Source organism: Patiria miniata, unplaced genomic scaffold (genome assembly GCF_015706575.1).
Source record: "Patiria miniata isolate m_02_andy unplaced genomic scaffold, ASM1570657v1 HiC_scaffold_24, whole genome shotgun sequence".
Classification (NCBI taxonomy): Eukaryota; Metazoa; Echinodermata; class Asteroidea; order Valvatida; family Asterinidae; genus Patiria; species Patiria miniata.
In genome coordinates this window covers 1601184-1629046 of record NW_024037063.1, presented here as the reverse complement: position 1 = coordinate 1629046, position 27863 = coordinate 1601184, and the positions used below count along the sequence as shown (strand labels likewise).

General features: G+C 39.6%; 1 protein-coding gene across 3 annotated transcripts; it reads right to left on the bottom strand.

The window, feature by feature from the left end:
- Positions 1–623: 623 nt before the first annotated feature.
- Positions 624–27360, bottom strand: LOC119731713 (long-chain-fatty-acid--CoA ligase 1-like). Of its 3 annotated transcripts, XM_038204932.1 has the most exons (21): positions 27344–27360; positions 26901–27020; positions 20820–20973; positions 15522–15648; positions 14167–14234; positions 11638–11739; positions 10600–10699; positions 9597–9805; positions 9059–9110; positions 8214–8287; positions 7343–7420; positions 5882–6016; positions 5354–5439; positions 5158–5212; positions 4614–4709; positions 3863–4024; positions 3150–3266; positions 2088–2231; positions 1777–1878; positions 1489–1560; positions 624–1028 (listed from the first exon to the last, which is right to left on the bottom strand). In XM_038204932.1, exons 2-21 carry the CDS (start codon positions 26909–26911, stop codon positions 894–896), a joined length of 2079 nt encoding a protein of 692 aa, XP_038060860.1. In that variant the 5' UTR covers positions 26912–27020; positions 27344–27360; the 3' UTR covers positions 624–893. The 3 variants fall into 3 exon arrangements, with proteins under 3 accessions (XP_038060860.1, XP_038060861.1, XP_038060863.1); XM_038204933.1 differs by lacking the exons at positions 26901–27020; positions 27344–27360 and adding an exon at positions 23519–23595; XM_038204935.1 differs by lacking the exons at positions 26901–27020; positions 27344–27360 and adding an exon at positions 21356–21376.
- Positions 27361–27863: the final 503 nt, after the last annotated feature.

Below are 27863 nucleotides of genomic sequence, written 5' to 3'. Positions count from 1 at the left end.
ATACCAGAACAACACATGACAGAATCCCAAATATTTAAGCTAGATAATTAGTGGGGGGCTGAGAAAGAAAGAAACTCTTATTTACTCAATAGGGTTCTCCCATTGACCTGGCCTACATCTGGGTACTGGAAAGTCAGCGTCGCCATTGCAGTAGGCAAAGATCGTGTACACCGCGCTCATAAGGTGGTAGGCAAGCTTTCAAAGCTGTGATGGATGGCAGAATCTGTGAGAACTGTACACGCAAGATTGTGCACCTTCTTGAGGTAGAAAACTACCGCTCGAAAGCACGAATACCCCTTTCGCAATAATAAAATTGTGCCCCCTCTCAAGATGGAAAACTGGCTCCTAAAAAATAAGAGTGCTTTTCACATGAATAAAATGGTCACTGAACTGGCCATCAAAAGCAAGTGCCCCTCTCGCGATAAAAAAAACGGTCTCTCTACATAACATGGTAAAAAGAACACAAAGAGCAAGATGGACAATGTATTCATAATTTGTTCCTCGTCATATAGGTTTATAATGAAATGAACGGGACCATATTCTTTTCCTCCACTTTCACATCGACGGAAGTGCCCATGTTTGGTGTTGCTTCCCCCCCCCCCCCCCACCCCCACCCCCTTTTAAAAAGTGTTCCACCACCCCTGCGTACACGGCACAGGTAGTGACCATTATGCTGATCGATAAAGAACTTGTGGTTATTTTATGTGAAAATAATCCTTACTCTGTAGTTCACAACGCAACCGACGTACTCGCTAACCAAAACGCTTGCCTACTGCCATGGCGGCCAATCATGGGAGAAACCAAGATGGTCACGTGGCACTTTTGACGTCATACGATTCCAACCATATTAGAATTTGAGAGTAAATTGTGATCCGACATCACACGACGTCCGCCTACAAAGCACTGTAGAGATTCATTAATTCCTCTTGGAATTGTTCCGTTAACGTGGTTCGTTTGTTCTTGAACGTCGGGGTCAGCAGGCCATTCTCGGTGCTGAAGAGCTCCGAATGAAGATGGATTGCTTTGACCTGAAAATAGAACAGACCAGTTTCTGTCAGCTGCGTGGTATCGCAAAAAAGCTAACGATGGTTCCCCACGAATCGGTCTTTGATGTACCCACAAAGTAAATTCTAAAGAAGAGGGATAATACTAGAACAATGTGAGTACCCCACAAACTCCATGTTGTGTGCACAACGCACTGAGTCCTGCATAACAATTAGCTCCCACGATAAGGCCATGGTCATGCATGGAGTCAAAAACAGGGTTATTATGCCATTTCGGACAATATATGAAATTGACAATTTTTCCACTATGCAATCGAGCAGTCGGATTTCCTTAATACATGGATTCCCTAGATTTCAAATATTTCCCTCCTATCGCTTCTCAAAAATATTCACACAGCTTTTTTCAAAAAAAAATATGGTCGTATTTTGCATAAAAACCAATATAAGACCAATTTTCAATTTTTTTTTTTAAAGATATACTTACCACTTCAAATCCTTTTAGGCCTGCCTCCTTGCCATGTTCGGAGATCTGATTCAAGATGGCTTCCTTCACTTCCTGTGAACAAAAGACACAACTTGCTTTGAAACACGAAGGAAGGAATCTGTTACCAACCATGAAACCTGATATCTTTCTATGAATTTGACATTATCTGCACTTCATTTATAAGATATTAAAAATGACTCCCTGAATTATTTTTCTTAAATGCTTTTTTCTTGGCACCCTCTGTGGTTATTTGCATCCAACATTCCTGATTATATTTTTCCTACTTGCCTTGACTTCACAAAGCTCTTTGAAGGATCCTGTGAGTTTCTTTTTGGCCGCGTACTTGTTGAGTTCCTCCTCATCGGGCACGATGATACCCACGAGACAGCTCTACACATCACAAAGAGAAACACCCAGATATTAAGGTACATTGTTAAGTTGGGTAATGTTATCAAAATTATGGAACACATCTGAGAAAAAAATTGCTAAGATATCAAACAATTTCAAAGCAGAGTTTCTGAGGTGGACTCAAACCCCAAAATTCCTAATTCCAATAACATGCGAAACTCCGTCCAAATTGAAAATGAATTTTGGCCTACCTTCAAGCTGTCGCCGAAGATGAACGCCTGGGCGACTAGAGACAGCTGAGTGTAGACACTCTCCAGTTTCTCCGGGGCTACGTACTCTCCTTGGGACAACTTGAAGATGTGCTTCTTGCGATCGATGATCTTCAAAGTACCATTCTATCAAAAACATGCACAAAATAAAAATTCACATTATCAACTAATATCAACTAACTACATGTAGGTTCCATTAACCTACATCACCAAAACCACCCCCTCACAAAAACAAACAAGAAAAAAAAATTCACCCAGCTTGGAAGGATCCAATTTAATTATATTATAACCAACACTATCAAGAACTGTCATCCACTAAAATCCACTAATATCCACTTACCAAGTTCCACTGACAAACATTACCAGACTGCAGCTAGCCCCTCAGCAGGCTCCCTGAGTGTCTTTCTGGTCTAGTCAATCTTATCCACACACTAACATGAACTGCTATCCACAAATATCCATCATTATCCGCTAATATCCACTTACCGGGTTCATCAACCAAAATCCTCTGAAGTCAACCAACCATCCACATACCAGGTTCATTGAGCAACATCTTCAGAGAGCAGCCAACAATGCTTCACTACTATCCACTTACCAGGTTCCACTGACTAACATCGCCCGAGTGAAGCCAGCCATCTTGATCAATACCTTCACCTTTTTGGCAAGCTGCTTTGTCATTCTGGTCTGGACAATCTTATCCACACTAACATGAACTACTCTCAGCTTATATCCGCTAACGTCCACTTACTAGGTTCATTGACCAACATTTTCAGAGAGCAGCCAACCATGCTCATAACAAGTTTTTAGAAATTTTACTGGTGTTGACAATTTTATCCACACTATCATGAACTCTCATCCACTAATATCCACTAATATCCACATACTAGGTTCATTGACCAACATCCTCAGATAGTAACTAATAATAAACACCAAAATCATTTGTAGTCTAAAGTTTTGCTGCTGACAATTTTATCTACAGTATCATGTACTCTCATCAACTCATCATCCATTACTATCAACTAATATCCACTAATTTCAACTTACCCGGTTCCACTGACCGACATCGCCAGAGTGCAGCCAGCCGTCTTCATCGATAGCTTCACTTGTCTTCTCTGGCTGCTTCAGGTAACCCTTGAATACTATGGGGCCTTTGAAGCATATCTGTTTAGTTCATGTAAACAATTAAAACAGTGACAAAAGAAAGCTGCAGTAAGTCAAGTTCTATGTCAACAAAATAAATAATGCTGTAATATTGTTGAATTTAACGTCAACAATTGTTTTTCATCCTTTACACAAATGGGCAATTCTACAGAAACATACGCCTCAATGTCAAAAATTTCAAAATGGTCCAAATGCCACAAATGAAACATGCATTTAATTTTGAAGCTTATATTCAATGTATTTTATTGAAATATAGCTTATTTTTAACAATGTTCAACAGTGCGTCTGTTACTTGCAACTGAAAAATTCATCAATGGGTACACACACAAAAATATTCATTTATCTGAGTGTGTCGGACACCATGGTGTTTCAAGTCGATTTCTACTACAACTAAAAAGGTTGGATGAATAATTTCTTTTTTTCTAAATCGTTGTAGTAACTAACCGATACGTTTTATCGGAATTAAAATCCACTTGAAGATTATAACCATAATTATGCACACCGTCCAAAATGTACGTCAGACACTGTGGGCCTGCCCTCAGTAACCCTCTCCCAAACAGGCAGAAATTTTGTTTCAACTACAAGTTCCTAATTACCTCTCCTTTGTCGTCGGCAGCGAAGTACTTCATGTCGGGCACGTCGACCAGCTTGATCATGCAGGATGGAATGGGTGCGCCTACATGCCCCGTGGACATATCGGCCAGAGACGTGAGCGTCGCGCAGGCGGTACATTCCGTCTGCCCATATCCTTCCGAAACCTAACATAGTTTAAACCACAAATTCATTACTTTTTTTGGCAGTGGTTTAAGTCAGTCGCTTTTGACTGTAATTTATGAAAAATACCACAGGATGTGTTTATTCCAAGTGATCGATGACGAGGAATGTTTGAGCGCATCCTTTTTAGACTGTGAAAATGAAGTTAACTGCTACAAAAACTGCTCACTGACAAAAATTAAAGTGCATGATATTTCAGCCTTAGCAAGGCCTTTTTCAGAGGAAAAAAAGAAGGCGTTACTTAGGTATCTGAAGAAGGCCTTGCTAAAGGCTGAAATATCAGGCCACTTTTTTAAAAATTTAAAAAACCCCAAACAAAGTCTCAGTTTAAAAAAAAAAATGATGAATGAAAAATAATGTGCAAAGATAGTGACAATGCTTCCCTACACAATGTTGAACTTGGAAGGATTAACAAACTCTGAAGTCCAAAAATTCCATGAAAATGTAATTTTGGTTAGTCTGGTTTCAGAAAACTGCCAATGTTACAAATGGACTTCACACATCAAGCATGCATGACAGCCACGTGTCCATCAAGCAATACATGTCACGGTCATTGAAGCATTTCAGACTTACCAGACATCCGAAAACTACCCTAAGGAATGTGATAACGTCAGTAGACAGGGGGGCACTACCAGTGATGATCCATCTCACCTGACCCCCTAGCAGATTCTAAAAATGCAAAGTTGGCAATTATTATGTGATGAATACCAGTTTAAAATTCAGGATGAAGCCCGCCCCTCTCTAAACTGGTTCCCCTGCATTGATTATTTGAAGTTAGATTAAGAAACAAGGGAACCAGTCAACCCACCTTCCCTGGTATCACATAAACTGTGTAAAATCAATGAGCAGCATGTGTGAACCAGTGAGGAGCAAATCTTCTTTCCCTGGGATACTGTTGCTAGGTGACAGCGCCCTCTCTTATTCACATAAGTCTACACTTCACAAATACACAATGGTGAATGCAGTATCTACAATGTCAAGTGCCCACATTCTCTAAAAGTTTCAGCACGTGAACCATGTCACCTGACCAGCTCTCGACCAATCAGAGGGGCTTCGCTTTAACAATCGCTTACAAATACTTCTGGTTGTCAGATGAAAGGAATAATTATAAACTTACCTGGATTTTTTTGAATACGAGCTTGTCCCACAAAGAGTCATTTCTGACGATACCCCTAATAAGGAGGGAAGAATTAAAAAAAATTATTCATATTCTGAAAACTGAATAAAATGAATATCACTGCATACCTAATCTTCTGGTTACCGAGGGTAGAGAACGAGTTAAATTAGTGCAAAATCTTATGAATAATACATACTTCGCCAGTTCGGCCTTCTTTTTGTTGAATGCCATGTTGAACAGAGTTCTCTTGACCCAGCCAGCGCTGTTTACTCCCGTCATAACCTGAACACAAACACAGAAACCAAATAGAGTATGGCAGTTCATTTTAAACATTCAAACTTGACCAAGATTTTTTTTTTTCAAAAAAACTGGACGTGAAGATTGAATTTTTTTTAATTGATAGTTGTTAAGAATAATGCGCAATTTGTCCTGAATTTTACCATTTACAAAAAGAAGTCTTTCACAGTATCTTCCAGTCCCAGTTTAATTGGTACTTTGTACATTCAAGTATCCTTAAGAACGACTTCAAACAATATTTTATTTTGTTGGGTAGGTAGTTTGTTATTCATAATCACTCTTGGAGGACGACTGCATCAAGAAATAAACATCGATTATTCTGAATGACCTGTGAAATACTGTGTGGCTTATTATAACATCACAGATGTCAGATGCAACAGGGACAGGAAAAAAGGGACCCTAAATTTTATAGAATGACCCACAATACCTTGTCGTATATTCTGTTTAAGAGTCGAGGCACCGAGGGGAAAACAGTCGGCCGCAGAGCCTGAACGTCGTCCAGTAACATCTTGATGTCGCCCTGGAAGAAGCCGATCCTAGCACCTACTTGCAGGAGCGTGTACTGCAAATCAGAGGTACAAATTTAAATTATCCAAAAAAATAAAATAAAATAAATTGGCAAGCGTGCAGGAACTGATTAGGGAGTGGAGATGGCACTGCAAAGTTGAATCCTGATGGCAAAAGTGAGGGCAATGCATTGAAGATGATGAGGCACAGTTATAATCGACATACCTCATACCATGTTGTCTGTTGTTCTCTGGACACAGAACAACTGGACAGAGCCATCTCCACAAACATCGAAGCCTTGATCCTCCAGGCCCAGCTTCGATGGACTGACCCTGTTAACCGTTTGGACGAGTCCAGGATTCCATGGCAGCTAGTATATGGCAGACGCAGCGAGGGTCGCGCGAGGAAGAGGTACAAAGACAACCTCAAGCACAACCTGAAGTGGGCAGACCTCCAACCTCGACACCTTGAAACTGCTGCCCTAAACCTGACCAATTAACTGGCATACATTGACCACGAAACGGCAACAAACCGCGAGGCCGATCATAGCCTGCGTCTCACTGCTGCACGTGACCGGCGACATAGCTAGAACAGCGCCTGTCCTGACAAGCGGCGTCACGTGCCCTATCTGCAATCATCTCTGCACATCAGCCGTCGGCCTCCGAAGCCATATGCGCGCCCACAGACAATAATTGCCCAACACATTGCCGTCCTCGGCTCACCAGAGACAACCATCATTGCCAAATCCACAATTATATGTACATTTGTACATGCACACTAAAACAGTACACATGTACATGTACAGTATATCAATTGTACATAGAAAAGCACACAGAGTAGAGAGCACAACCACATATGGTAGCATTCATTGCTGTAGCTGCATGGAGAAGGTGTTGGCAGTGTGTGTTGCATAAGATGTGCGAGTATACGTTTAACACAACATGCAGCGGTCGGCTGTTCAGTCGGGCGTGAGGTCTTCTTTGTTCTCCCAGCAAAAATTGGTGCAAAAACCCATTACAGTGTTCTGGAGCTGAGCCCAATAAGCCATATGCGAGTGATTTATACCTTTGGAATTTAAATTTGAAAAACATCTGGTACACTGACTTGCTCAGAATGCTTGGCACTTTTTCACTTTGAATTCTCCAGACCAAAGACACTGGTGCAGCAAGAAAAATGGTTACCAAGGAAATTGTCACACAGTGTGATCAGCTCATGACTGGATCTCGAATTCAATTTTAGTTAACCCAAGAAAAATATATTATGGTAAACTCTTAGCAGAAGACATGTCCCACAATGTTTGAATTTTTTATTTTAATTATTTTTTTTTTAATGATTTCTGCCATTAAAAAAAAAAATTATTTCAACATTCAAAATAACTCACCGTGACCAGACGCTCGTACTGATGGGCCAATGGTAGGTAGCAAAGATGAGTGTCGTCTTTGGACATCCAAAATTGATCCTAAAAAAATATATAAAATTTGACAGAGAAAATGTATTCTCTCGGATGTAAATAAAGAACCTACAAATGAGAATCACGTGTAAACATTTCATTAAAAAAAGATTCCAAATTGTGGAATTAGGACAAAACTCACAACCCAAATATCAGGCCTAGGTCTTGAAGGGAATATACATCATTGGCTTTTGCTGTAATTTTCAGAAATGGATGGAATTGGGGGGTTGGAAATATATAGCAAATATAGTTACACTGATTTTTTGAGGTTTGGGTTCGAAAATGCTATAAACACCAAGAAAAACAATCATTTTCCTGTAGTCTGGTTCCCTGACTCCATTTAAGAAGAAACAGAGCAGTTTACATATATTGGGGAATTGTAAGGTCAGGGAACCAGTCTAGCTGGCTTGTACCCGTTCATAGGTGTGCAATCGATTGCAAACAAGTGCGATGGTCAACTGGGGCCAGTATTTGAAAAAAGGCCAGTTTTTCCAACGCTGATCGGCCAATCAGCGTTGGAAATTGATACAAAAATACCACTTTTCTTGAAAATGACAGTATACCAGGTGCCATGATTTTACAGGATGCTTTACACTGTCATTCACTAACAGTCCAGTAAGGCATTTCAAAATGATTTGGTACTTTTATTTTTTGATGTTTGCAAATGTTGTATTTTCCCTTTAAACTGAATCAGCTTCAACATCAAGTGTTTCAAATAGGCCCAACTGGCACATTTTGGAAAGGTCTTTACTTGCGACAAGACGTTTACAAATATTTTTCGATAAGAGGCTACGACACTGACCATTGCGAAAACGTTCAGCCCCTTGATGTCATTCATGAAGTTATCGTGCGTCATGATGGCCCCTTTTGGAATGCCTGAAAAGCAGAAAACAAAGCCGTCTTTAGAAGTGAAATATATACGCACAAATTTAGACAGTGAAATACCGGAAAAATCTAGAGACAAAGACTCGCTCTTTAAAAATTAAAAAATGTCAGTAAAATATTAACTTTCATTATCCAAAGCCTAAAATCTGGGGAGTAAAATTACTCCTCCATGAGAAATACTTATCTCTACTCTTGGTAATAAGTTTTGATAAGGCCAAGTAAAAAAATAAACCAGTTCCTCGTCCCCACCCGCTTCTTTTTTTCACATCTGCCTACTTTTATTTGGAAAAAAAAACACAAACAAACATCCAATTTATACATTTGTAATATATTTTGCACATAAATTGTCACTGTTTGTCTTTTTATTTGTTTCCAACAAAACTGTAGCTACTTAGGGATAACCCTTTCAAACTAGATACTAACTGGCTAGGTATAAATAGCTCCTTGGGACACAATTTTGTATAAAAAACTAGTCGAGAAAAGTTGGATAATTCACCATCCTGCGAAAAAAAAACATAATGCCTGCCTCCTTCATTTTTTTTCATAAAAGCTGGACGAGACACGCTTATATCTTTACTAAGCCTAATAATTTTTACCAATTTGAAGAAATACAGTTTATTCTATAAGCAAAAAGGTTAAAAAAACTGTCCTTTCCAACCGCCCACCCCCTCTTCCAAACATGTGTTGGGGGGGGGGGAGGGGGGGCTGCTGGGGGGGGGGAAGCTTTGTGCATTTCTCGTACAATATTTCTTCACTGATTACCTGTAGTGCCACTGGTGAAGCATATGGAAACAATATCATCCTTCTTAGGAAGCTGTGTGAATTAAAACATGCAATTAGTAGAATTTTATGAATAAATAAGTAACCTCGTTTCAAACGGAGCACAAACCTCGATTCAAACTGACCATGAACAGGGCTAATGCTGGGGCGGATACCTGCAGGGAAAAGCCGTACCCAGCCTTTAAAATGGCAGGTATCCGGTTACATTTTGTCTCGTTTTAACACCCAACAAGTTAATTCTAGATTTCCATAGAGCCACACAGGGGTAACTGACTCGGTGAATTGTAATTACTTTAAGGTTGAACAAAGAAGTTGGCTGGAGCGGGGTTTGAACCTGCGACCTCCGGATTGCCGTTCCGGTGCTCTACCAACCGACCACAGTCAAATTTGTCCACCATCTCCCACAACGCACTGGGAAAAATAACTCTCCGTGACAAACTCTTGGTGGCGCACTGAATTGTGAATCGCCCATATTAACAGTGCTGCAGTCAAAAAAATTGTAACAATTTATCGGACTTACCACCGGTTCTTGCCGATTGTTGGTGCCAATTTCCAGCATGTCTTCGTACAGGATGAGCTCGATGCCTCGCTTCTCAAACTCTTCCTTCTTGTCCTCCGGGATGGGTCCGTCAAAGATGACCACCAGCTTGACCGCGGCGTCCTCCCCGAGGATGTCCGTTAAAGTGTCCAGCTTGGAAACCTTGTCGATGAAGATGGCCGGCATCTCGGCTGTAACACAACAAATTGAAATTGTAGTTAGATAACCATAAACAAAACATATTTGGGTGCAATATATGTCCATGACTTTTTATTTATTCATCCTATCACTCTGTGAAAGTTTTGAGTACGATACAAAAAAATACTGCAAGTAAAACTTGCACGATCCCCCTGGTATCCTGGCAGTTTGTATACACATACAGCCTGGCAGTTAGTACAGACAATTTTCAGTGACAGTGTAGCGTGAATATCTGACTCCATGAAATGTGGACTCATTGGTAGTACTGCGCACACTTGAGTACAATACTATGCTATTTTTAGGATCGTTTCGGGAGAGTGACCTGTCACGTGCGAGGGATCAACCAATAATAGGGAAATAGGGGTCCGATTTTCATAGGAGTCGGATTTTCATGTGACAACGGCCTTGATTGTCCACCCGGCAGGTACCAGTTCTCAGTTGAATGGGCAGTTTAGGTTGAATGGGGAGTTTTGACTGACATTATGTTAGAGTCATTAGTATCTCTCCAGAGACCTCGTAAATATCCATATTGGAAAGGATTTTTTTGAGGTCGGCCTTCTCTCCACAGACCACCTTCCATAAGTTTGGTTGAGATCGATGACTGAACTTTACAGTGAAATGGAACACACACACTCCTGCACAGACACACAGCAGGAATACACGATCACAATATCCCCGTCTGGTTTGAAAGCCAGGCGGATAAAAAATATATTTAAAATGGTGAACCATGCAACATAGGGCTGGATAGCTCAGTTGCAAATAATGGCATTGATCTATGTAGACTTACTGATGTTGATAATGTGCTTGCAGGCCTCAATGCCCAGCGTGTCGTACAATGCCACGGCCACCATGGAATATGCCATACAGGCACGGTCCATAATAACCCACTGCAAAGAAACACAAGAAAACAATCACATTAATCCTAACTTCCTAGCATGATTTACTAGGAACCATACCCATCCTGGCAAATTCCAACACCATATGGGAAACTGCATACACATATTTCTGACTTAGTTTCTGGAGGTGTGCCAACCCAATGTAAAAGACTGTCAGTTTAGGGGTACTGTACCCATCCTGACAGATTCCAACAAAACATGCCGTTGGGGTTTGATGGGTTGAGTTCTGTTAGGGTTAACAAATCATTTAACCCTAACTCCCTAGTGTCTTTTACTAAGAAGTGGACCAAGTCCATCAAAATTCATCAATTACTGTGCTTCCAATACAAAAATATGAAGGTACAGGAAGCTAGGCAAAATCAATCGGATACCACTAGCACTGCTTCAGGCCACTAGGCCCAAGTCCAACATACTTAGCCACACCAGGCCTACTGGGCCGAGTCCCCCAAAATGGGGGGATGGATTTTGATGGAGTTGGGATGTTAGGGTTAAGGAGAAACCTTCAGGACATTTCACTTTCCACATGTTCAAAATATCCAGTTACAGCACTGACGTTTTATCAAATTTTGCCACAAGATGATGTAAATTGTACTACTCAGAATCAATTTTTTTTTCAGCACTGTACCATCAGTCCCATTTGAGAGTTTGTAAGAGCAATTTTACACATTGGCAAAATAAAGTAATAAAATTTACAATTCAATTTACATAACAGTGGCTATATCACATTTGAATGGGCCAGCAGACCTTGGAACATTTGGTGGTCGAGTGGTTGACGTCTGCACTAATAAACAGGAGGTCGTTAGTTCGAGTCCCACCTAACAGAACTTGGTACCTTTATTTCTCAAAAGCCCCTCGGACGGCACCGAGTATACGGTGCTCATAAAAACGACTTCAGTGAAGGGCAAAAGCCAATATATTCCAATCATTACCTCAGGCCGGTTCTGTGAGTAGACGCCGATGTTGGTTGCATTGCTGGGATGGCATCCCTTCTGGATGAGTGCCGAACCAAGCTGAAATGCTTTGTCTCGTACCTGCATACAACAAAATAAAAACATATATTGTTGCGTGCCTTACCCTAATAATTTTTTTAGCTACCAAAGGATACTCAAAGTTTGCTGAAATCCGACACTCTGGAGCTGAAGGAGAAAATGAATTATGTGATGTTTCTAATGATCACACCAAAGTCTGGCTCTCAGCAAAAAAAAAGGAGCTAAATAATTTTTTTAAGACAAATCTTTACTCTGAAAAGGTTTGTCGGAGACTCTCAAGAGAATTTTAGTCACCAAAATTTATCTTTCAACTTCCCCTTCTGAATCAGACAAATCATTCTTCAATTGCCCCTTTCGTAACCCATTTTACACCCCCCTCCTCAAAAACGATGATCTTTTATGACCTGTGTCCTTGCCACGACGCAGTTTGTAGGACTACTGGTAAAATCCAGTGTTGGAGTCAAGTACACTTTGATGAGTACAAGAACAAGTACCAGGCAACTTTGTTCCAAGAGTTTCAAAAGAATTTACTCGAGTTCGAGTACGAGTACTTCCACAAGTAGGAACAAATTTCAATGTGTCACATGTTTTCCAGGGCTTGTTGCTGTCAAACTAGTCATAAAATAAATGCAGAAGCCTCTCAATCAGTAGAAAACTATTTTTTTCCTACATATATCTCTAAAAAGACAAGTCAGGTGTGTTTACAAACACAAATGCCCCGCAACCGTGACTGTTTCCATGACATAACACCACTCTAACATCAACTTACATGTACCTTGGTCAAATGGAACGTTCATTGACAGCATTAGTGTCTTCTGTAGGTTTTATATGAATTAATCCCTAATCCCTATGATCTCAGTATAAATACAAGATTTCTATTGTTTTAGCCACTGTGACCTTGACCCTTGACCTTTCAACCCCCAATGCGATAGGCTCCTTAGGATTGCCAAGGACAATCCACAAACCAAATCTGAAGTTCATATGTAAAGTATATCTCAAGTTATCACGCTGACAAAATTTCTTTTGTTTCAGCCACTGTGACCTTGACCCTTGACCTTTCGGCCCCAAATGCAATAGGCTTCTTAGGATTACCAAGAACAATACACAAACCAAATTTGAAGTTCATATGTAAAGTATTTCTCAAGTTATCGCGCTGACAAAATTTCTTTTGTTTTAGTCACTGTGACCTTGACCCTTGACCTTTTGGCCCCAAGTGCAAAAGGCTTCTTAGAATTGCCAAGGACAATCCACAAACCAAATTTGAAGTTCATATGTAAAGTATATCTCAAGTTATCGCGCTGACAAAATTTCTATTGTTTCAGCCACTGTGACCTTGACCCTTGACCTTTCGGCCCCAAATGCAATAGGCTTCTTAGGATTACCAAGAACAATACACAAACCAAATTTGAAGTTCATATGTAAAGTATTTCTCAAGTTATCGCGCTGACAAAATTTCTTTTGTTTTAGTCACTGTGACCTTGACCCTTGACCTTTTGGCCCCAAGTGCAAAAGGCTTCTTAGAATTGCCAAGGACAATCCACAAACCAAATTTGAAGTTCATATGTAAAGTATTTCTCAAGTTATCGCGCTGACAAAATTTCTATTGTTTCAGCCACTGTGACCTTGACCCTTGATCTTTCGGCCCCAAATGCAAAAGGCTTCTTAGGATTACCAAGGACAATCCACAAACCAAATTTGAAGTTCATATATTAAGTATTTCTCAAGTTATCGCGCTGACAAAATTTCTATTGTTTCAGCCACTGTGACCTTGACCCTTGACCTTTCGGCCCCAAATGCAAAAGGCTTCTTAGGATTACCAAGAACAATACACAAACCAAATTTGAAGTTCATATATTAAGTATTTCTCAAGTTATCGCGCTGACAAGATTTGTCCGGACACACACACCCACACACCCACCCATACTTGTTTCACATGACTAGTGTGGACTTTCCATTGCTTTCGTGTAGTTAAGAAAAACCAGTGAAAAAACTCATTTTTCTCAAACTGTGAAAACTCTTTCAACCCAATTTTTTTTCTATGATTCCCTTTAGTGTTTCTCTTCATTCTGCTACAGATAAACCTAACCCAAAAATGCCTCTAAACCTGTTTTCCAGAAATGGGGAAACACTGTGTGGACGTGGGGTAAGTCCACACAACGTCGGTGCTACCTACATTATGTGGACGTCTTTTGTTCGGAAGTCCACACTGCGTATGTAAGACAAACTCACCCACGGAAGGACAAGGCGGAAACAGTATGCCCCTTCGGCTTCGCCGCGGGGCATAAAAAAGAGAACGGGTATGATTACTTTGTCATGAGTACGAGTCACATTACAGGTAATATTTTCTTGTGAGTACAATTACGAGAACATTTTCAGGAGTACGAGTACCAAAAGAAATGTACTTGAGTACGAGTACGAGTACGACAACACTGGTAAATTCTCAAATTTTGTGTTTCACAAATTTTGTACCTGGCTGTATGACATCCATTGGAAAGGTGCATCAGAACTTCTCCTCCATCCCAGGCACGGCCCATCACCTTTTACAAAACCACAAAACACACAAAATAAAAAACCCAAACTAAAAATCATGTATTCCAAGTAATTCATATTTGAAAAGTAGGTTAAGTACGGTAATGTCAGTGAAATTATTCTGTCATGACTTGTTGTCATTAAGAAGACATCAAGAAATGCAGATACTTTCCAACGATCAGGCAATGAAGTGATTTTTGGGGGGAAATAAAGAGTTATATACATGTAGATGAACTCATGTTTCGTATGGATTTTGAGCTGTGTTATTATTGGAAACGAACAAAGTAAACGATCCTGTATATGCCTTTAACTAGTTCATGTCGGATGATGTGTATACACGCAAAGGTTTTGCGGTATTTGGAACACATGACGGATAAACACGCTACGAGCAAGGCCGGAAATATCTGTCTGCGACCCGCTTGCAGCGACCAAAGCCGGAAATATCAGGGTGTGCTACCGGCATATGACGGCCTGAACCCGCACCTGGGTCCGGCCTGCACCTGGGTCCGGTCAATGTCAAAATAATCCCGGCGCGAACTGGCTAAACACACGGCCACCAATTCTTTCAATGTAATTTTTATGTATGTTTGCATTGTACTACAACAGCAAATACAGCAAAGTCACATGCTTTCTAAGGACTTTTTAACCCTGGTTTGCTAGTAGGAGCCCTAGGGCAGAATAACAAATTTGAAAAAGGGAAATAAATAAATAAACTCATTTCAAAACTGGAGTTGTAAAAACAGGCATTTCAGGCATGTGTTACTCATTGAGACACATGTACTGGTACTTTTGATTTGTCAGTATCATATGTAGTTCGATACCTTGTGTAAATTGTTTTTACACACGGCAGGAATTCTGGGGAATGGGACAATAGATGACCAGGAACCCTTGCTGGTATTATTTATCACTTGCTTGTGCGTGTATAATGCCTATTATAACAAAAAGCATGTGCACAGTGAATTAAATTTCAAGGCTAATTTCAATAGTTCACAGAACTTGACCCCAACAAACTGAAAGTTTAATTGGCAATATGTATTTGTTCATAGCCCTTTCTTCTTCAGTGTGTATACATGTACGCACTTTTAACTTAACCCTTTTTCCCACTTGGTGAAATGGTTAATACTACATGCGAATGTGAAGTGAATTTGACGTCAAGAAATATTCCCTGCAAAATTTGTGTTCAACTTCTGCAAACTTGCAGTGTGAAAAAAAAATTAAAAATTGTGCAGCGACATCACAAATTTGCGTTCATTTTCATGCATGAGAACCGCTCTTTAGACAGTATTTTGGCCGACCTGATGCCTTCAGTCCACTTTCGAGCGCCTCGTAGCAAGTGTTGATCTCCGGATGGAAGCCATCTTGGATCACCGGCTGGCCATTCGCGTAGTCATTCAAGGGTGATACGTGGATATGCTCAGGTCCCTGGAGTTCAAAAGAAAAAGGAAAAAAAACTTGCAGCCTTGTTCAGGTTTGAATTTTTTGTTTTGGTTTTTTTATGCATATTCGCCTGGTATAAGGCTAAAAGCCACAGCGGGTACAGGCCTACAAGAAATTAAACGAAGAGTAGGCACTCAGGAAAACTGAAAGTAGGAATTAGCATTCCTCTTGAAACAGGACAGATCATAGGTTGGAGGGAAACAAGCACCAGGCAAGGAATTCCAAAGAGATGCAGCACGTGGACAAAAGCCACATGTACATGTATCTTGACCCATACCCCTAACCTTAAAGTTTTCATTTGAATGATAGAGAATCTTAAAAGTTGCCAAATTCAAATTCCAAAGGATTAATGTAAAACAAAATGGACTTGGGCAAGTCGAAGAATTCACGCTATGTCCCATATGTAATGAAAGTTTAACCCACTAAAATATTCATGGATTTCAGTGTTTTTTTTATTCTCACAAGAATTTTCATGTTATTGGTCTTTGCAATGATTATGTTATTAAAGAAAACATGTCGTTACATACATGTACGGGACAAAGAGGGGACTTTGTTTGGACTTTTGTTCATTCAAATTATGAGTTTTGATTCCTGAGCGATTCAAACATAGCACTGGGCCCCCCCCCCCCAAAAAAAAAATTTCCAAAACCAAAGCTTAATCTTTTCCTGTCCAGGATGTTGACAAAGCAAGAAAATTTAATGCATTTATCCTGGATTGTTTCCTTTTGGCACAATGGAGTTAATCCAAATAAATTCCTAAACGAAAACAAAAAGGATGTTAAAGGGCAAACATTAAAGACTGTAAAGCAACAGACAGCACTGGACAGGTAGCAGCTATTTAAGTGAGAAAAAGGTTGTTAAATGTACATCCTGAAAACTACATAAAGAAAGGGAAACACCTTTTTGTTAAATGTGTCCTTACATACAGTGTACAGTACATGTACATGTGCTTTTCATGCAAGGTTATACTGCATAGAAATAATGGCAAACCACAACTTATGTACATGTACATTGTAGTATGAGATTTCTGTTTTTCTTAAGCCAAATTTCACATTCTGGTACAATGTATGCAAAATTCTGTGTGTACAAAATATTTCTAAAAAGGGAGTTCTGTGTCGTATGTACATGTATAGTTACTATTCCAATCTTATTTTTCGTTGCAATCTTGTGAATCATAGGGTTGACCAGTATTACAACTCTATGTAAATTAACATACATTATACCCTTGCAAGTGGCTAATAAAGTTTATGTTTTGTTTAATGAGGGGCGAGATACAAATATGACTAACTGCTAAATAATCTCACTATTTACAACAACCACATTTAAAGGTCCCTTTCAAATTGAAAAAAATAATAATACCAAGGTAACCATTCCAAATGCCTTAAAGAGGCTGCGGAATGCTCGAAGACTTTCCGTCATTTTTTGGGTATACGGTATGTAGCCTAAGGTGTGATGAAATAAAAATGACTATTGTGTCTGTCATGAAATGAGTACGAAAGGTACTTTTGAGAGCTGTTTTCAGGTCCTGTTTCGACCCGAACGTGCAATGTGTGTAAAAGACATCGTTTGGGGGCAGCAAACAAAACATAGTAAATCGTGACGTAATAAACAGGACTCCCGATGCAGCGTAGTATAAACCTCTTTAAAAATGTAACTTGGCCACACGTATTAAGAAAACTATTGTGATTCTGTCAAGCCCAAATGCATAACACATGTACATCACAGCCAGTGTGGTATGATTCCCATTTCAAGTCATGTGATAGCTACATTAATAAGGAATCATGTCTGCTGAGATCACCCCACACAACATGGACACGGATGTTGCTTGATCATGAGTGTCGATGACCTTTCGTTCTGGATCCCCCCTCTGAAGTTAATGGACTTTGTTTGGACTTTTGTTCATTCAAATTATGAGTTTTGATTCCTGAGCGATTCAAACAGCTCACTGGGCCCCCCCCCCCCAAAAAAAATTTCCAAAACCAAAGCTTAATCTTTTCCTGTCCAGGATGTTGACAAAGCAAGAAAATTTAATGCATTTATCCTGGATTGTTTCCTTTTGGCACAATGGAGTAAATCCAAATAAATTCCTAAACGAAAACAAAAAGGATGTTAAAGGGCGAACATTAAAGACTGTAAAGCAACAGACAGCACTGGACAGGTAGCAGCTATTTAAGTGAGAAAAAGGTTGTTAAATGTACATCCTGAAAACTACATAAAGAAAGGGAAACACCTTTTTGTTAAATGTGTCCTTACATACAGTGTACAGTACATGTACATGTGCTTTTCATGCAAGGTTATACTGCATAGAAATAATGGCAAACCACAACTTATGTACATGTACATTGTAGTATGAGATTTCTGTTTTTCTTAAGCCAAATTTCACATTCTGGTACAATGTATGCAAAATTCTGTGTGTACAAAATATTTCTAAAAAGGGAGTTCTGTGTCGTATGTACATGTATAGTTACTAATCCAATCTTATTTTTCGTTGCAATCTTGTGAATCATAGGGTTGACCAGTATTACAACTCTATGTAAATTAACATACATTATACCCTTGCAAGTGGCTAATAAAGTTTATGTTTTGTTTAATGAGGGGCGAGATACAAATATGACTAACTGCTAAATAATCTCACTATTTACAACAACCACATTTAAAGGTCCCTTTCAAATTGAAAAAAATAATAATACCAAGGTAACCATTCCAAATGCCTTAAAGAGGCTGCGGAATGCTCGAAGACTTTCCGTCATTTTTTGGGTATACGGTATGTAGCCTAAGGTGTGATGAAATAAAAATGACTATTGTGTCTGTCATGAAATGAGTACGAAAGGTACTTTTGAGAGCTGTTTTCAGGTCCTGTTTCGACCCGAACGTGCAATGTGTGTAAAAGACATCGTTGGGGGCAGCAAACAAAACATAGTAAATCGTGACGTAATAAACAGGACTCCCGATGCAGCATAGTATAAACCTCTTTAAAAATGTAACTTGGCCACACGTATTAAGAAAACTATTGTGATTCTGTCAAGCCCAAATGCATAACACATGTACATCACAGCCAGTGTGGTATGATTCCCATTTCAAGTCATGTGATAGCTACATTAATAAGGAATCATGTCTGCTGAGATCACCCCACACAACATGGACACGGATGTTGCCTGATCATGAGTGTCGATGACCTTTCGTTCTGGATTTCCCCCTCTGAAGTTAATGGAAGTGGCACTTGGCAACGTGCCAATTGGCAACGTGCGAATTGTGATCATGCCACAATTGCCACAATCACAATGAGTAGTAAACCGACATGTAGGCAGTTCCTGCATGTATTATTATCACTGGCTGTAGCCCATTTTTAAAAATTTATTCCCAGAATCAATGTCACACCATATTCAGAGTGACATATTTACCATTCATGCACATGTACATGAATTAATAAAAAGTCCACATTTCTCTCTATGCACAGCCATTAAAGGGGATATTATTTGAAGTGCTATTTAGACATTTGTAAAAAGCGACATGGTACAGTAAGCACCATGTTATTATTATGATTATTATTATGCCGTGTAATTTTTAGGTCCAATGCTTCTGGCTTTGACACATGCAAAAGTATATCCACATATTCCAAGAGCTACATGTAAATGTACATGTATGTACATGTATGCATGTGCGTACATGTAAAAACTTATCAGAAATTGTACACGTTATATAGATGAAGCCCCCTCTTCTATGCTTATCTCCTAGCAGTGGGGACGAATATTTAACGTTTTAAAGGTCAATCAAGGTGATAAATCTAAATAAAAAAGGTTATCACATCATTTGATGCAAGAGTTTGCATGGATCCACTTGTACTGGAATGCACAACTTTAACCTGTTCAATAAAACATTTGAGTATTCTTTATTGCTGTGCCCAAACCACACAAAGATGCCAGCATTTTGTGCACACCTCTAGATGTGGGTCATTCTTTTAATGTGGGGTCAACTTTTTCTCCTGTCCCTGGAACCAGTACCAGTATCTGACGTCTATGATTTTATAATTTTGATACACTCCTTAACTCCCTGGGAGTAAAGCACAGTCAGTTTACTAGTGCAGTACTCATCCTAACAGATTCCAACAAACCCCGGTGTTGGAGTTTGGCTGGTTGGGGATCGTTAGGGTTAGCCCTAAGAGTCCTGAATCCTCCAATTTCAATACGATTTTGCATACCCCCTTGTGAGTTAGGATTAATGCAGTCATCCGCGAAGAATGACTAGGAATAGCAAACTACCTACCCTGGCCCAACAATTAAAAAAATTGTTTGAAGTCATTATAAATGATACCTGAATGACAAATAACAAAGTAGCAATGATCACACTTTGGACCCTACATTCATAAAATGCCATGTGTGCAAACACGTGGCGTTCTACGACAAGTAGTGTTCCTTCCATTCACACAATCGAATGGACTTGGTGCACAAATTTGTACACAAATGCGCTTGATATAGTGGCAACGGAGCCCTAATTAATTCCCTTCTCGGTTGGCAAATTCAGCTACGCCAACCCAGCAGTCAAATGCAATCAAGTGACTGTTTTTAACAGTTGAGTGCTCCTTGCCCACATAAAGCAGGATTGACTGGCTGTGACTGTTATGAAACTTGATACAGCAGTGTTTTGACTGTAGAAGATTGATAAGCCAGCTTTGCTTACCATAAGCTTACAAGTGTCTGTTGATGGAATTTGACTGTCACAGTGCCTACAAGAAATATGATTTGACTGTTGGTGACTAGCCTGTGTAAAAGGCACGGCAGGGAAAGTGGATTGAATTTTTTACTGTCTGTGACTGATCAATCTGATATAGCCATGCTTTGACTGGGGGTGATTGATACGCCAGCTGTGCAGTCACCTCTTACGCTACATATTACTGGTTAAGGTTGGATATTTTATAGCATAAAAATACCAGCACTTTTCAAGTCTTCATCATCACAACCTCTTTTGTCTGTTGATGGAATTTGACTAGTCACAGTGTTTATAAATACCGGTACGAATGCGATCTGACTCTTTTTTTTTGTACTAGCCTGTAAACAAATTTATGCATTCATGTCACATACTCACAACTTCATGTACAGCAAACATGTACCACTACACATTTACAGTGCTAACTTTTACCGAATCATTTGTACACTTACCGGCAATTCTACGGATTGTCTGTCCAGGGAGAACGCCTGTTTTACTGGCTCTGGCCCGTTACCCATTGCAAGGCTAGCAGCACCTAACGCAGCAGCAGTTACCCCAACCGTCAGCAGAGGATGTTCAACACAATACTGAACCAAGCTTTCCATCCTGTGCGGGGAAAAAAGAAAAGAAAAATACAATTGTGAAACAGAGATGGGAAGTACATTAATACAATAATATTTCCTGCTAGGCAAGGACTTCCAATAAGGAAAACCAACTGAAATGCCATATGTCATGGGAAATGACTTCTTTTTTTTTTAAGTGAGGAATGTAGATCAACAATTGACGGTTCCAATACTCCAAGGTGAGATGAGAGTAAAGTGGCTTGCTCAGGGACCCCTCCTCTTACCAATGACTCTTTTTAAAACCCAGCTATGATGAGGCCGGCGAGAGTAAAGTGGCTTGCCCGAGGACACAGCAACACTTCAACCAGCTGAGTTCGAAACTTCACCCTTAAATGACAAGTCACAAACCTAATCCACTCACTTACCACTGCTCCTTACTGTGGACGTTCTCTCACCAATGACCTTCTCTATGAAACCCACGCAACGTGAGGCCAATGAGAGTGAAGTGGCTTACCCGAGGACACAGCAAATGACCAGCAACTGGATTCGAACCTCTACCTTCAAATCACAAGTCACAAAACTTAAACCACTTAGCACTGCTCACCACTGCAGACTGTCTCTTACCATGGAGGAATATTCCTCCATGCTCTTACCAATGACTTTCTCTTTTAGATCCAGCTAAGATGAGGCCATTGAGAGTAAAGTGGCTTGCCACAGGACACAGCACATGTTCTACAATTGGATTCTAACCACTCCCCTTCAAATCACAAGGTACAAACCTTTACCCACTGACATGTACATATCTGTACCACTGCTCAACACTGCAGACTTACTCCAAACTACATGTACAACGTACATGACTTTCTCTTTAAACCGGAACTTTGACAAATATTATGAAATGGAACTGATGTCAGGGTCTAATGTTACTGGGATCATTCTTATCATCGCCAGACTAGAATTTGATGTATCGGTTTCACTTTCATAAGTACTTAAAATTAAATACAACAAAAGTAAATCTACATGTAATTTCAACATGCCTCCTTTACCACTAACAATTTTATTGTTATACGTACTGGTGCAATGTATGCCAACAACTTTTTTATCGGTATGTTGTAAGCTTCACTTTCCAAGCACGACAAAGTTTTGGCAAACTACCAAATCTCCTCCATATAAATATGGCACAAGAGGAAGAAAAATATGCCAAGTGTCTTGGATAAGACGTGTGTTGGTGTACATGTACGTATCTCAAAATATCTCAATACTAGGGTACCCCTCTGTTGGATAAGCCGCTCGTTTTGCAACGTTGCTGCTTTGGGTTTGAGTCTGTTACAAATGTTCTGTCTCATTCGATCACTCTTAATGGCAGGCACTTTAACTTGAAAGAGGGGAATTTTTTTTATCAATTTAACTCTTTAACCCTAACTTGATAAACAAGGGGGGAAAACATCACTCTTGGACAGAATATTGCAACCTGACACTGCTTTTTTCTTCATATAGATTTATCATCTCAATGACGGTCAATGACAATAAGACATGAATCTGGGACTGAGAAACATTTCCAATTTTTTAAGGAGATAGGCCTACTTTGAAAATTTTCTTGGCTCTCCATAGACTTTGTACACAACCACTGAAGTGGCGTCAGGTTGCAACGTTCTTTTCTCACTCTCCCCCAAACCCTAGCTCTAATTAGCTCCACCCCTTTGGTATTGCATTTGTCATGAACCTGTACATGTAAAATACATTACAATTTAAAATCACAGGTGGTTTTCTAGTTCTGAGGATTTGTGTGTGTTTCTTGCATGTCGCATTTTGTCCAACGATACGTAATGCACACCGTGTAATGAATTATTAAGTACATTACATGTGTAATCTGTTTCTTGCTCTATGTAAAGGCAAAATACACATCACGAACTACAGTTAACATAAGTATTGAGTAAAGTACATATTGTGAACACTGCCTTGAATAGCCCCATAAATGTGGCCTATTTACTGGACTGCCTCCGTAAACATAGGCCACACATCCACATGTACAAAAATCGTGTCGACGGAGCCAAATTTTGATTTTCACATTTAGGCTTAGTTTGTAGGTTTTTTTTGCTTTAGAAGCATACTCACCCTCTTTATAGGCTAATCAGAAAGTGCTGCCTTTTTCAGATGTATATTTTTCGTAAAATTTCCAGATTCATTTTTACACGTTTGCGTATCAAAATTTCAACATGAAATTTCACAAAAATTAGACATCTGAAAAAGGCAGCACTTTCTGATTAGCCTGTAAAGAGGGTGAGTATGCTTCTAAAGCAAAAAAAACCTACAAACTAAGCCTAAATGTGAAAATCAAAATTTGGCTCCGTCGACACGATTTTTGTACATGTGGATGTGTGGCCTATGTTTACGGAGGCAGTCCAGTAAATAGGCCACATTTATGGGGCTATGCCTTGAACTGCAAGGATAATTGGTGCATAGTTTTAGGCACCAACCTTCAATTGCAGTCTAGGAGACTCTATGAACTTAGCACAATTTAGAATTGGTACAAATGTATCTGCAGAGTAACTTTGCGACACCCAAAAGACAAATCAAAAGACACTCACCACTTCATCCACAAATTCCCCGTTAGGCATGTGTAAGTGTACGTGTACACCCATAGAGCAAGAAACAGCCCAGTACACAACCCATACCCAATATCCACAAAAGGTGTTCAACCCTACCCCAAAAAAATTTTGCATATGAAAACCTGGACTACTTTTGTATTTCTGCATGAACGACTTTGAATGGTTTTGAAATGGCTAACCAGAACTGATTCAGAGTGAATTGTGAATGGTTGGTATGCTGGGTTAGGGAACTTTGTGGCATGAATGGAAAGCAATCTGGCCTATAATCCTAAATCTTTCCAAGAAGCCCAACTAGATTTTATAGCAAATGGCACGAAACAAAGATATTTTTTGTGGGAGTTAAAGGAAATACAACATTTGCTTTTGCTGTAATTTTCAGAAATGGATAGATTTGGGAGGGTTAGTATTTTAAAGCAAATATTGTTACACGGACTTGTTTGAAGTTTTGGGTTTGTAGATGCTGGAAAAACCAAGAAAAACTGTGTTCTTGTAGTCTGATTCCCGGATCCCACTTTATATGGTAGATGTCGGGGAATTGTAAGGTCAGGGACCCAGTCTAGCTCGACTGCAAACAAAATGCAGACTAACTAAATATGGAAAATTGGGGGCAGTACATATATTTCAAAAAAGCCAGTTTTTTTCCCTACGCTGGTTGGCCGACCAGCATTGGAAATTGATACAAAATTACAAGTTTTCTTTAAAATGTCAGCACACCAGGTGCCAAGATTTTACAGGATGCTTTAGAAATTACAGTGACAGAACACTGACAGTCCAGAAAGGTACATTGTGTATTTCATAATAATTTGGTATTTTTTTATGCTTGCAAATGTTGTAGGCCTATGTATATTCCCTTTAGCACCCTTTTTATAGCTCCATGAATTCACAAACTGAAAAGAATCTTCGAAATTTGCTCACAATCTTGTTCCGCTTTTTTGGGACAACACACTTGTTGAGCGACTGTTATCATATGGACCAATAAAAACAACACCACCACCAAAAAAACACTATGAGGACAGAAGGAAGTTCCCATAACTCGTTTTTAATTTCCCTATTATTATAGAAAACTTCCCCATATAACACGGTGCTGGCCAGGACATCTGCCCATGTGCGTACTCCAAACAATTTGTTGTTCTTTTTTTTTTCTTGGGGGAGGGTAATATCTTGTAAACAGATAACACAGAGTTATAAAAAAGTTTGAAGGCCTCATCGTACTTTGGCCAAATCAGGATCTTTCATTATTCTCTCAACTTTTACAGTTTACAATAATCAGTTGAAATTACAACCTTATTTGTCCAGTTTTTATATTTTCTTCAAATGTTGGTTGCTACATAATTTTGATCATTGGGCCCTTCATACAATGTATATCCGCCCCTTGGAAACGTTGCAAGTATCGTTTAATCGTGTTTGTTTTTTGAAAACATCAGGTGATGTTAAGGTTGCAGTGTCTGCATAGATTTTTGTAACTGTGCTATCAACTAAAGTAAACAGAAGTTCTAGATAGTGTGTATAAAAAAAGAATTAAGCCTACCATCCAGACACCAAGGACGTGGAGTATTTGCAGCTAGGCACCGAGGCCAACCAATTTTGAGGATTATCTTTTCTGCCGCCCTTTTTACTAACCGTAACAGAAGTCAACCCATCAAACCCCAACAGTATGATTTGTTGGAATCTGTATAAACTGACAGTCTTTTTACATTGGGTTGGCACACCTCCAGAAACTTAGTCAGGATGGGTAGGCCTATGGTTCCTAGTAAATCATGCTGGGGAGTTAGGGTTCATCTGTCCACAGGGATTGATGTCTATTTTGTCCAGACCATGATTGTACGACTAAATATGGAATTAAAAGACGCACATTTGGTTCTCGGTATTTTAGGGTGACGATGGCTACCGATTTGTTGGAATTTCCACAAATACCGGTATATCATTACCAAAATGTAGACAAATAGGGCCACATGCCTGTAGGAAAACAAAACATTATCCTGACATGTGTCAATCCCACTGCAGCCCGTATGCAGCTACTTATCTTCCCCTTCCCCCTAACAGATGCCTGGTGGAATGCACTCCCTGCAGCACCTATACATGTTCAGTTTTTATTAATTGAAATTAGGGGTGGGTGGGTGGGTCAAAATAATTTGGAAAAAAATTCGAAATTTTAAAACATTGAACATTTTGAATGGCCCCTGATATGCTGAAAACTACGAAGGATATTTTGAACGCAGTGGCTATCGTTACGGCAGCCGTAACGCATTTCCCATTTTCTATCGTTACGGTAGAAGAAAATATCAAATTAGAAGAAAAAAAGTGAATTGAAGATAGTGGATATTTTGCCGGAGGTAATGACGGCAAACTAACGATTACTAAAGGTTTGCCGGCGGCAATCCATATCAACAGAGGGTGCTGTACTCTTTAAAATAGGGCTGAATTATAAGATGTATAAAATTCCCACCAAAAGTTGTGTAGCACGTTTGGTGTAGTGGATGACTCGCATTCGAATCCGACCACACCACATTTTTAAGTTTTTTTTTCTCATCCCCAAATAAATAAAGAATATTCTTCCTTTATTATTTTAACCTGTCCCAAACATTTTTTGCAGAGTATTACATTTTCTTTTTCAGATTTGTGGCTCTGGAGGATTTTTTTTTAAAGGGAAATAAAGTCCGAAATTATAAAATGGTCTGAATCCCATCTTGTGAAGACGAGGTAACAACGATAATTTTGGCATGGAGCCAGACTAAAACTTGTCACCGGAAAATGTTAAAGTACAAAAAAACAGTAACTGCTGATGTTCAGTGGATATCCGGCAAACTAACGTTTACTAAAGGTTTGCCGTCTCCGGCAAAATATAAACTGCCTGAATTGAATGTTATGAAATTCGGATTTTATTTCCCTTTTAAAAAACAATCCTCCAAAGCCTCAGGTTAGAAAAGAAAAAAAAATTTGAGTGCAAAACTGAGATGCGAACCAGCAACCTCGCGGTGCAAAATCCTACCCTCTATCATCTGATCATGTCTATCGACTGAGCTGGCACACTGCTCGCTAAAACGTGGGGATAACAAATAATTATATACCTTCGTGCGTATCAAAAAAGTGGTATCGTAGAGGGTGCTAATGCCTAAGGTAGAGGGTGCTAATGCCTAAGCAACGGCTGCCGTAACGATAGCCGCTTTGTACATGTTGTATTTTGAAGACATGGCCTATGTCCGTGTTCATTACAACATGGAGCAATGATTACAACAATTATCTGATTATATTGCAAAAATCAGGCTTATTATTTAATTAAACTGCTTTTTTCCGGCATGTCCGGCATAAAAAACTTAAAATTTATTTCAACATAATTTTTTTTTTAATCAAACTGTCATACCTGTCTGTCATTGTCTGTGTGCGAGCATGGAGGAATGGTGCGATTGTCGTTCAGGTGCATTCAAGCGTAACAAAATCGATTCAAGTCCAACACCCAGTCCAAGCCCAGATCAAAATGACGCTGTTGTTAGAAAAAGTGAAACCACAGGCCAATACACTTATCGAGTGGGCCTGGGTCAAGGACGCTTATTCTATTAGCTGGGATAAAATTACACCAAAAGCATCCTCACAATACGCGGCGCTATACCATCTTTGCTCACAATCGAGAGCACGATGCATGCACACATGCGCGGTGTACGCGCCGCTGACCGGTGACTTTAAATGGCGCCCTCTCTTTAGTTTTACAAGCGCAAGCAAAAAATCGGCTTTTTAAAAAAAAATTAAGAATTTCTGCTTGTGAAACACAAAACCTGATCATTGAGCCAAATTTTAAAATAAAACTACATTCAGTATCGTTGTAAGGCTTTCCCTTGCTGTATGGGCTTATTAATTATTTTTCAGGTAGTGATGACGCCACAGCTAATCTAAACCCGCAGTTTAAACAAATGATTGAAAGCACCTGCACTGCACTAGACTTGGCCAAGTCTGGGTTGCGCTCGGTCTGTGCCTAGGGGTGCAGACCAGTAAATCGGTCCGAAATTGCCTGCGCCGGCCAAATCACGATTTGCATGCCCTCAAAATCTTTGGTATTTGAGCATGCTGTGGGCCATGAAGTTGAGGGTTTGTAAAAAATTTGGGTGGAAGCCGTGCACAGGACTGGGAGCTTGCAGTTCTGTGTAATTTTGATGTAATTTGGACCCTAAAAGCGCTTTATTTTGCAATGGAGTGTAGGCATCGTTTTTCAAAATGGCGATGGGCTTCAGGACTATAATTTCAGGGGTGATCATCTTCAGATGGAAATTTCTCCTAAAAGTCATCAGTTGACCCCCAGAAAATTGAAAAGAAAATGAAATGAAATAAGCTT

Bases quoted from the DNA above. Each gene is read 5' to 3' on its own strand.
- LOC119731713 (XM_038204932.1), bottom strand. The intron at 14,235-15,521 runs GTCGGCCAAAAT...GTTTTGTAAAAG, and splicing joins AAGTGGACTGAAGGCATCAG to GTGATGGGCCGTGCCTGGGA. The intron at 7,421-8,213 runs GTCAGTGTCGTA...ATATTTTTTTAG, and splicing joins GGCTGAACGTTTTCGCAATG to GATCAATTTTGGATGTCCAA.